Source organism: Poecilia formosa, unplaced genomic scaffold (genome assembly GCF_000485575.1).
Source record: "Poecilia formosa unplaced genomic scaffold, Poecilia_formosa-5.1.2 Scaffold917, whole genome shotgun sequence".
Lineage (NCBI taxonomy): Eukaryota > Metazoa > Chordata > Actinopteri > Cyprinodontiformes > Poeciliidae > Poecilia > Poecilia formosa.
In genome coordinates, this window is record NW_006800856.1 from 23,546 (window position 1) to 34,734 (window position 11,189).

The 11,189-nt window shown below is 34.2% G+C and overlaps 1 protein-coding gene across 1 annotated transcript; it reads right to left on the reverse strand.

The window, feature by feature from the left end:
• Positions 1-1,759: 1,759 nt before the first annotated feature.
• On the reverse strand, positions 1,760-4,763 carry LOC103132081 (neurexophilin-1-like). The gene is made up of 2 exons (XM_007543830.2): positions 4,453-4,763; positions 1,760-2,982 (listed from the first exon to the last, which is right to left on the reverse strand). Exons 1-2 carry the CDS (start codon positions 4,495-4,497, stop codon positions 2,251-2,253), a joined length of 777 nt encoding a protein of 258 aa, XP_007543892.1. The 5' UTR covers positions 4,498-4,763; the 3' UTR covers positions 1,760-2,250.
• Between the last annotated feature and the right edge of the window lie 6,426 nt (positions 4,764-11,189).

An 11,189-nucleotide genomic window follows, 5' to 3' on the forward strand; every position in this document is an offset into this window, starting at 1 on the left:
TAATTATTTTTACTTGAGTAAGTTTAATGAGCTGAAACACAAACTGCTTAGATTTTGAACCTGGATCTTGATCTGATCCTACATGCGGTTTGAGAAAATAGTGAAGAAAAAAAAAAGTGTTGAATGTGCAGAAATAAAATGACATAAAGTGCCTTACTTTGGCGTTTTCTGCTGGGAACTCATGCAGAAATGTGTCGCTGTTGGCAGATTCTCAGCAGGAAATGTGTCAACTCTGCAACCCTGACTAACTGTTTTCTCACATCCACTGCAGCCTGAGAGTTTCTCTCTCTTTCCTTCTTAGAAGCAGCAGAGAGCTGAGGTGCTAATTGGAGGATTTCCATTGACTTGGGGTGAAAGGTCATTGCGTTTGTTGCTTCACACTTCCCTCTGATTCTGTGTGAATATTGAATTCAGGGCTTTTAGAGCCGACGAGTTTATTCAAAGATGTTCTTTCAGTTTCAGTAAATAGTTAATTTTTCTATACATTTTGAAATCTTTTATCTTGGACTGAAAGATCAGATTAACCATAATGTATTTAGCATCTCCTTAATCCTTAATAGTGCTGAAATATTACAACTATTTTCATTTAGCTGCATAAAATTTAAATTTCAAGTTAAAATAAAAAATATTTTATTGACTCCCAAAGGAAAATTAAATAACAAATAACTTTTATTTTTTTTACATAAGACCATGTTAGTTTTAAAGTTTTTTTCCCCCCTTTTATTAAATGAAATCAGTGTTAAAAACAGCTTTTTGCTCTGGTTATCTTTGATATTTAAGGTTTAAGTGCACTGAATGTGAGATGATTTATGGTTTCCGTTTGGATCAGACATTATGAACTCTTAATTAAAACCAAAATAACTCTGATTGCAAATATGACTCCAGAGAATTATACATTTTCTTATTGTACACTATGAGCAGATGGTAGAAATTTATTTTAAAATCACAAAAAAGACAAATTATTCTGAAAATATCTGTCACCAGACAACTTAAACTGCAGAAATTTGAAAAAAAAGGTGATATTATGAAGGTTATATTTCTACATCTTCAACTTCAGATCATTCTGGTTCCTTTTAGTTTGACCATTTTTGATACATTATTGAAAAATAATATGAGCTACAATCATTCATTTTTCAACAGGAGACATCACCTAAACATATATTTTGCTATGTTTAATGAAGCATGTTCCCAAAGGGTGCCGTTTGTAAAGTTACATAATCAAAATTAAAAGCAAAAAAGTTTATATTTAGCTTATCATAAGAGGAGAAAATATTAATTTCTCAGTCATAATTTCACCACGTTATTCATCCATTTATAAAGGTTACAGATCCAAACTAAGCTCAGCTAGCAAGCTAAATATTGATCATTAACCTAAATATTTACCTCAGTTTAGTTAGTAAACTAAATATTCGTGAATATTTACATCTCTCAATATTAGTAAGCTAACATTTAGCTTACTAAAATTTACTAGCTAATTATTTAGCTTACTATTAAGCTAGCAAGCTAAGTATTTAGCTTACTAGTGAAATATTTGCTCCAAGCTAAATATTGGCAAGTTAACAAGCTAAATATGTTCTTTACAAACTGTTTAGTTTTGCTAAATATTTAATTTGGAACTAAATTTTTAGCTCAAAACTAAATATTAGTAAGTTAGCTAGCTAAATATTTAGCTCCAAAGCTAAATATTAGCAAGTTGGCATGCTAAATATGTTGTTTAAAAACTATTTAGCTAACTAGCAAGCTATATATTTAATTTATGTTTAGCTCCAAGCTAAACATTAGCAAAATATTAGCACATTAGTGAGCTAACATGCTAATATTAGGTAGGTTGTTGTTTGCAAGCTACTTAGCTTGTAAACTTCAAACTAAATATTTAGTTCTAAACAGAATATTAAAGTTAGTAAACTAAAGATTTTGTTCCAAACTAAATATTAAAATGTTAGCAAGCTAAATCTTTAGTTTGGGGCTAAATATCTAGTTAGTAAACTAAATATTTAACTTGCTAAATAAATATTTAATTTGAAACTGGGAGATTTATATGATTAATGAATAATTTGGTGTGAATATGAAATTGAACCATATTTTTCCTTACAACAGGCTAAATAATCCAAATTATTGCTGTTAATATTTGACTCATACGGTACAAACAGCATTCCATATATTTTAGGACAAAGTTTTGAACGGCTCAAACTGCGTCCTCCCTTCATCCTCCCTTCATCCTCCCTTCATCCTCGTCACCTGGCCCCATGTTTACCCTGTGGGCAGGTAGGGGGGGATCTGGGAGCTGTAGTCCGGACAGACTTTCTGGACCAGCCGGTAGTCCGTGCTGTAGAACGACATGTAGACGCAGATGACCTGGAAAGGTTTGGAGCACATCCAGGTGATGTGGCTCTGGGTTTGCTCTTGGTCGCACGTCTTCGACGGGTCGTAGTTGCACAGCATCACCTTCTTGCTGCGTTCGGTTTTCTCGTAGTCCACCCTGCAGTTGAACGTCTTCGACTCCTTGGGGTGGACCACGCTCTGGCGCTCCAGGTCGAACTCCACCTCCTTCATGGGCGGGACCAGGCTGACCGACACGTTGCCAACACCCGTGGAGTTGTGACGGAAGTAGACGCCAAGAGAGCCGTTGCCATGATCCACAATCTTCCCCATTATCAGCAAATTCAGCTTGACGGTTTTGATGTTGGAGTAAAAGTCGCCCCAGCTGAACAACCTCGACAGTTTGGAGAGTCCTTGAACTTTCATGATGGGCTGGAGCTTAATTTTTACCGACGGGTTGGAGTTGGACTTGAGGATTTCCCAAAGCTTCTGCTTCGATAGAGGAACCGAGGGATTGTTGAGAACTTTGGAGTTCTGGACGGCAGGCCTGGACTGAAGGCCCCAGGTTTTCTGGAGATGCTCCTCTGGGTCTCTGTGGGGTTGAGGTGATGATGAGTTGCTGAAGGTGAAGTTGCTCTGAGTCTCATGTTGACAGAGAACAAGCTAGTTGGGAAATAATGAGAAAATACAAATAATGAGCCTCAGAGGAAGCTTCAAAGATCATTATTAGATTCAAACTAGACTTTTTTTTTTTTTAGCAACTTCTTTCAAACTACAGCGTATACCAGTTCTGTTCTTTGTAGTTTTACTTTGAAATTTTGTTTGAATTTATAGTGGAAATCCAATTTTACAAAGACATCTTTGCTTCCCTACCAATACCTGAATAAACGTTTCCAGGATACAGAGAAACCACACAGTTTTTGTAGCCGTGAGAAAACTTCTGACATTATTCTGGCCAGATATTTGAGCTCAAATTTTGTCAGATTTGGTAAAATTAATTTAAACTGGTTAATTATTGGCTAAAGACTTTAATGTTAATGTTAATCACCAGGCGGACCAAAATATAAAGTTAAGTGGAAATTTTTGTATTTTAAGGACAAAAATGACAATAACTCATATCAACAAAAAACAAAATCGGGAAAAAGAAAATGTTTCCAAATCAGTTTCTTTCATTGAAAAACTTCAGAAACTTTAACAAAAACTGCAGGTGTGTGTCTGTGTCTGGTGAATTTTTGGTTAAAACATGTTTGTTTTTCACTCAGTGGGTAGAAAATCCAGACATTTTACTCAAGTAAGAGCAGAAATACTTCAGAATAAAATTACTCAAGTAAGTCAAAAGTACAACTACATTGTTTCTGTATATTTTGCAGCCTGAATTTGTAGTGAAGTTAAATAATTTGAAGTTGGATTTCCTTCATTATTCCACAGAAGCATTAGCAATAAAGAACTACACTGCAAAAACACAAAACCTTACCAGTCATTTTGTCTACTTTCTAGTGCAAATGTCTTAGTACACTTTAAATAAAACAAAACTAAATTAGAAATAACTTTTCAGAAAAATAGGGGCTCAATAATTCTTAAATATTGGTAAAAAATTACTAGCTCCAATTGGCAGATTATTTCACTTATAACAAAATACTTTTCATGTGTTACAAGTAAAATAATCCAGTAAAACTAGAACTTTTTCACCAAAATTAAGGAATTATTGACTTAAAACAAGCTCTTTATATCTTGCTGAAAAGTTTAGTGAGTTTTGTCTTAATCCAAGTGCTAAAATATTTCCACTAGAAACTAGAGTAAGATACTTGGTATGATTTATATTTTTTGCAGTGTCCTGGACTTAGTTCTTATTAAAATTTTATGAGTTGCTCAAGAAAAAAAATCAGTTAAAAAGTAAGATTAAAATGATATTCATCTCAGCTTCTTTCAGTATATCCGCCACTGAAAACGCACTACAAAAATTATTTTAACCAGAAATTAATCCTCACATTTCTTTCCTTCTGTCCTTCTAGTTTATAAAAAAAAAACAAAAAAACTTGTTACTTTAAAGCATTTTATCACCAATCTATTTGAATTTACTGCTCAGGTTCCCTTCACAGCTGTTTAAATGTGTTAAATTAGACGTTTACTCACCAAATAGAAGCTTCCAGTCAGGAGAATCCAGGAGAACGTCTCCATCGTTCCTCATCTACCTGAGCTTCATTCGGGACGAGCCACGCGTAACGTGATCGCCTGAGGAGCAGGAAACCTTCGGTAAGCTGCTGCCTCTCACTCAGAGAACCTCTCAGGTCTGGACGCTTCGCTACCTCTTCCTCACCTCCCCCTCTTCATCGCTCACACACTTCTCTTCCTTGAAATCCCAAAAACACACAGATTTTACCATTGGCCTCTGTTTCAGCTGAATACGGAAACATCCACGGTGTTTGTAATGAATTAGTCGATTAAAATCTGAATTTATTTGCATCTTAACTGAGGCGGATTCCGATCAGATGTGGTGAAATTCTGCCATCTTGTGGCCAGAATAAAGAATGCAACCTGAGCTCAAAGAAAACGTATTAAAAGTACAAAACTAGTCAATTATTTAATTAAAGATACACAACTTTATTTGTTGCCATGTGCAGGAATTAATTAAACAATCAATGCAGTCAGGTTTTTGTATTTATTTATTTTATTTGTCATGTACTTCATAGATTGATATAAACTAAAGAAGGGTTTTGTGGTTGTCTGAGCAAATTAAAACACTGCAAAAACACAAAATCCTACTAAGTATCTTTGGTTTAGTTTATTGTGCAAATAGTATATTTTAAATAAGAGAAAACTAACTTAAAGTAACTTAAAGGAGCTGGTTTTAAGTCAATTATTTCTTAATATTCATGTAAACGTTCTAGTTTCGCTGTCAGATTGTTTCTCTAAAAACACGGGAAAATATCTTGTTATAAGTGAAATAATCTGCCAATGTAACTAGCACTTTTTAGTCAATATTAAGGAATTATTGACTTATATCTGGCTGGAAAGTTATTTTTAAGCTAGTTTTGTCTTATTTCTAGTGTATTAAGATATTTGCACCAGAAGCTGGACCAAAAATACTTGGTAAGATGTTGTATGTTTGAAGTAAAGTGCACAAATCCTGCAAGATCAAGCCCAGACCATCACTCCTCCGCTGCCTTACGTCACAGTGAGTGTGAGGGATTTGTAAAACGTCTCCGTTTTGTGGCCGCGTCCCAAACCTGTTTTGGTTCATTTCGGTGCAGGTTTGCAAACCAAAGCAGTGCTGCTGCATTCTTTTCAGAGTGAGGAACCTTTTTCCTGTCAGCCCTTCTGAACAAGTCATACTTGTTTATTTTGATGTGAACTTTAAACGCAGCAGGCCTTTACGGTCTCTGATTTAGCTCCTGCACTGCAAAAACTCAAAATCTTACCAAGTGGTTTTCAGTGCAAATATCTTAAAAACTTGAAATGGCTCAGAGGGCAAAACAGTCCACTTACTGTTTTTTTTAAAAAAAAAGCCTTAAGACATTTGTTTTTAGCAAAATTTTTGGTTTATTTTCTTAGATATAGGTTTCATTCTCATTTACTTATTTATTTTTATCCATTAGAATTGCTTGTTTTGTTTTGGGGCTTTTGCCCTTTTAGATTTAAAGATATAGAGGGCATTATAAATAATATCTGTAATAATAATAATAATAATTATTATTATTATTATAATAACTATTATCTATTATTACAAGTTTACCAGCAGATGCAGCAGCTTGTTTTAAGTCAATAATTCCTTAATATTGATGAAAAGTTACTAGTTTAACTTTCAGATTATGTTTTTAGTGAAATAATCTGCCAGCGTGTGTGTTTTTACACCAGTAAAGTAACGCAATTAAAGTATTAAAGAGGTAAACTGATCCCAGACAGATTTAACAGTCCATCTGTCAGCTCAGTCACTCACAGTTTATCATCTGATAGCAGCGTTGGAGGTGTTTGTTTTGGCATTCCAGTTCAAACAATAAGGAGTCACGGTTCAGCAGTGAGCCAACAGGAACAATGAACGCTAACGTGATTACGACAGTGGTGTTTCTCTGAACCGGAACATTTTTCCGTGTGTTCATGATTGTACTTTATTTTAAAAAATAACAAGAGAAAAGAAAGTAAAGGTGCCGCCCTTATTCTCAGCCACAATACAGAGATTTCCCGGTTCACCCAGAGCTGCTGCTCTTACTGAAAATCATTCAGAGTTCGTGAAGGAAAAGTATCATTTTATCAACGTTCGTGATTTAACATTGTTTCGCATCCAAACTGGCTGCATTGTTTTGAGGATTTACTGCAATACGACTCCATTTATTGGTCATTGCAGTCATTTCACCTGGAAAAGCTTCTCCCAGCTGACTCACCTTCACCTCGTCGTTCAGGTCAAACTGGATGTTTTCCTGCCGAACAGAAAACACTCTGTGGAAAAAAAGCAAAACGGAAAATAAAAACAGGACGAACAAATCAAGATTTAAAAGTTTGAACAAATTGATTGGTTTTGGTTTCTATGCTTCTCAGCTGTTGAACCAACTGCATGAAAACCTGATATATGTAATTTTTTTAAACAAAAAGGCCAAAACTGCCTTATAATTTCTATTTCATCTTTATTTGCCCCAATAAAGCTTGAAGGTGAGTCACTTGGAAGATATGATGGTGTATTGGGGCCACTGAAAATGTAAGTCAAAATACTCAGTTACATCTACTTCAGTGACTATTTTAGAAAAATTTACTCAAGTAAATGTAACTGAATATGTGCCAAATATATTTTTGGCAAATAAATGCCAAAAGTGTGAAAAATTTAGACATTAATCTCAGAAATATTCTAGAAAAATATTAGAAATTTTTTGAGCTCTGGAATGTCAAAAATTAGCTGGAAAAATTATTAGAAATTTTGAGATTAATCTCTGAAATTTTCTAGAAAAAAAACCATTGAAATTTTCTGAGCTCATAAAGTAGAACATTTCTGAGATTAGTCTCAAATTTTCAGATTTTTTTCTCCAAATTTTCCATTTTGAGATTCAGAAACTTTCTAGTTTTTTTTTTCTCCAGAAAAAAACTAGAAATTGTTGGATTAATCTCAGCAATTTTGAAGTTTTTCCTGGAAAATGTCTGAGATTAGTCTCAAATTTTCAACATTTTTCTTGAAGATTTTCTACTTTTAAGACTCGGAAGTTTCTAAGTTTTTTTTCTAGATAATTTCTGAGATTAATGACATACATTTAAAAAACATTTCTATCTCCAATTGCACTAATAACCCATTGATTCTTTCAGGTTCATTAAACGTCATTATAGGCACACCTTACTAGTGTTTGACCTTGTTTTGACCAACCTTCTTTTATCTGGTTTAATTATTACTGGCATAGATTCAATGAGGCTTAACATTTACATTCCTCAGACATTAGACCTTATTAAAATAATGACATCTCCCATTTGCTGTAGATTCTCTGCTGAGAACTGGAGTTCACTGGAAAACTGAACTAATTATCGTGTTTAAGGAACTAGTTGGAGATAATTTGAGATTTGTGACAGAAACAATATTGTTCCTCCCATATCATTATTCCTCCACCAGCAGGCCAGACTGTTGAGTCAGTGGATGGATCCATGACTTGTTATCGTTTTCTGTTGGTAGGAAACCCAAAAACTGAAACCAAGTAAGAATATAACTAATTCAATGTGTTTTTACTCAAGTAAAAGAAAAATAAATTTAGTAAAAAGGTCTATTCAAGAACGAAGAAACGAACAAAATAACAAACAATTAAAAATTAAAAAAAAAAAAAAAAAAAGGAACAAAAAAAAAAAGTAAAGGGAAATTTTTGGAATTTAAGGAAAAAAAAGAAAAAAAATCAAAAAAAGAAAAAAAAAAAAATTTTCCAAAACAAGTTAATTCAAGAAAAAAACTAAAAAAACTTAAAAAAAAAAACAACCGGGGGGGCCGGGGCCGGGGAAATTTTCGTTAAAACATGTCTGTTTTTCACTCAGTGGGTAGAAAATCCAGAAATTTTACTCAAGTAAGAGAAGAAACACTTCATAATAAAATTACTCAAAAGTACAGAGAAGTAAAAATTATCCTAAAAGTAAATTTTTTCTATAAAAGTTACTCAGGTAAATGTAACTGAGTAAATGTAACTAGTTACTACCCAACTCTGTTCTTTTCAACACATCCAGATCTCTATTTTTTCCCATTTGCTTCCATTTAATTGGCTGATATCCTGTGTGTGTTAACAACTTGAACAAGTTTGTAAGATAAAATGTAAATTTTATGTTTAAACATTTTCTGTCTGCGCTACGTGTTGGTTTAATCCTTTCCAACCGGATTTTAACTGTTTGGGAACCTGTCCTCTGACATTCTCTACTCTTAGTGTTAAATCAGGACTGCTGCAAACAAAAACTAATAAATGGAAATATGCAAAGCCAGTTAAAGTTAAATTGCCTCTGCTTGTGATAGTTGGAGTGAGAGACTACAACAGAAAACTAATTGCTCTCACTTAGGTCCAAATGCAGAATCGTGCACGTGGAGTCGGGATGATTTTGCATATTTTTCACCCTGGAAGCAACACATGATGTCTAAACTGCTTTAAAAACTTAAGTACAAGTCCAAATATCACAACAAAATCTTACCAAGTATTTTTGGTCTAGTTTCTAGTGCAAATGTCTTTGTGCACTTTAAATAAGACAAAACCAACTTGCAAGTATCTTGTTTTAAGTAAATAATTCCTTCATTTTGGTGAAAAAGTCCTCGTTCTATTGGCAGATGAATTTACTTTTAACAAGACAATTTCCCCATGTTACAAGTGAAATAATAGAACTAGAACTTTTGCACCAATGTTAAGGAATTATTTCCTTAAAACAAGCTCCTATATTTTGCTGAAAAGTTACTTGTAAGATAATTTTGTCTTACTTAATGTTTACTAATACATTTGCACCAGAAATGAGACAAAAAGTACTTGGTAAGATTTTATGTTTTTGCAGAGAATGTACAGAGAACGTACTAAATGTTCAGATTGGCCTGATTAATCTCATTTCTTCATGAGGTTTTTTCCATCAGTGTGTGAAGTCAAAGCAGAGAGATGAAGATGTGGGTCGATGTCACGTCAAACCGCGGCGCCCCCATCCGATGATGCATGCTGGGCTGACAATGTTATCTTAAGAGCTCATTTAACAACTGTTCACACCTTGTATGTTAAGGTTTTGTTCTTCCCATTTACACATAGTTTCGCTTTACAGGAAAACACCACACACCTCCTTCAAATATGTCAGACATGAGTTACGGGAACAAACAAACGTGCAGGCAGGTCAGCTGGGAATGTCTCACAGCTGGAGGTTTCCACAGCCAAACCTGTTGGTGCACGTCTCTGTTAGTTTGGCAATAAACAATAAACTTATGTGACATTTTTTTAATTAAACAAATGTTTTTGGTGATACTTTGGTTGAAAGGGTTTGCATAAGACTGACATGACACTGAATGAGTCGTCAGAAATGTTTACAACTGTTGTCGTGAAGTGTTTAAATTTGGTAAAGATTGACACTTTTAATGGACTTTTAACGCAATTTTTAAGGAAAATCTAAATTAAAGTTTCATTATTTACCAAACAGTGTAAAGTTGCCATTTTTAATGGACTTTCAATGCAAGTTGTAATGCAACTTTGCATTAAAATGGTCTTTGTTTTCTGAATGAAACTTCATGACGGCAGTCGTAAACATTTATGAAGACTCTTGTATTCATGAGTGTCATTTCAGTCTTATACACGCTGCTTTAAATAAAATGTCAAGTCTTGTAGGAAATGTATGTGGAATTCATTATAAATCCAAAAATATAAGAGTTTTGCATGTTTTTTCTATTAAAAGAAAGGAAAATTTAGTTTTTCCCAGCATTAAAACCACCAGCTGGTAACGTTTTATTTGAAAACACTTGGTGTATTTTCCAAGATTTAATAAAATAATTCTGACATTAAGTAGGGACCGCATAAAGTCAGGACACGGGCCGCAGACGGCCCATAAGCCACACTTTGAGTCACAGCATTCTTGTGTTTATTTTGCACCTGCAGGCAGAATGAAAGCGGAGCAGCAATGATTTAGCATACTTTACACCGACAGGACATTTGACTCATTCATGCAGCAACATGTTGCAAATATAAATTTACTGTCAGCTGTTGTAGAGATTCGATCATTTAATAATGGTTCAATCAACAACAGATTTTATAGAAAAAATAAGATTTAACGAGCTGAAATTCTGGCAGCATCACATTTTCAATGCAAGGAATCTTTAAGGAAAGACTAAACTGCATCATGCAAAGTTCAAACTGCCTTAAAAAGTTCAGTATTATTCCAGGACAAGAATCAAAACTAAATGTCATTCTGACTGATCTAAATCTGACATGTAACATTTCTTCTCACACTGTGTGTGTGCAAAGTGAAAGCCGAGAGAAGAAGATGTCAATCTGCCACATTAAAGCTCGGCTCCCTTATCTGAAGGTGTGATTGACAACCACATTGTTATTTTATGAGATTAGCGTTTTGTTCATCTAGTTAAAACCTACTTTTGTTTTAAAGAAAACACTACACACCTCATTCAAACATGTTCAACCAGGAAGCAAAGTCCAGGTGAATCAGGTCGGACTGTCTCTCACCTGGTGGTTTCTACATCCTCTTTGAAACATGGCGGTAAAAGGAGCACGTCTGGTAATTTGGTATTAACTCGACTGGCAGGAGTCTGACTACATCAGATCAGATGTAAAGACTCAACATATCGTTTGAGAATCGACTACAAGAGGAACAAATCTAAAAATTATTTAAGTGTATTTAGTCTGAAACAAATAGTTCACACCTTCCAGCAGTCACAGATTAAACTGACGTAC

Coding starts and splice junctions, on each gene's coding strand:
- LOC103132081 (XM_007543830.2), bottom strand. CDS start 4,497: ATGGAGACGTTCTCCTGGATTCTCCTGACTGGAAGCTTCTATTTG. Junction 2,983..4,452: donor TGACTGGAAGCTTCTATTTG/GTGAGTAAACGT, acceptor TTTCCCAACTAG/CTTGTTCTCTGTCAACATGA.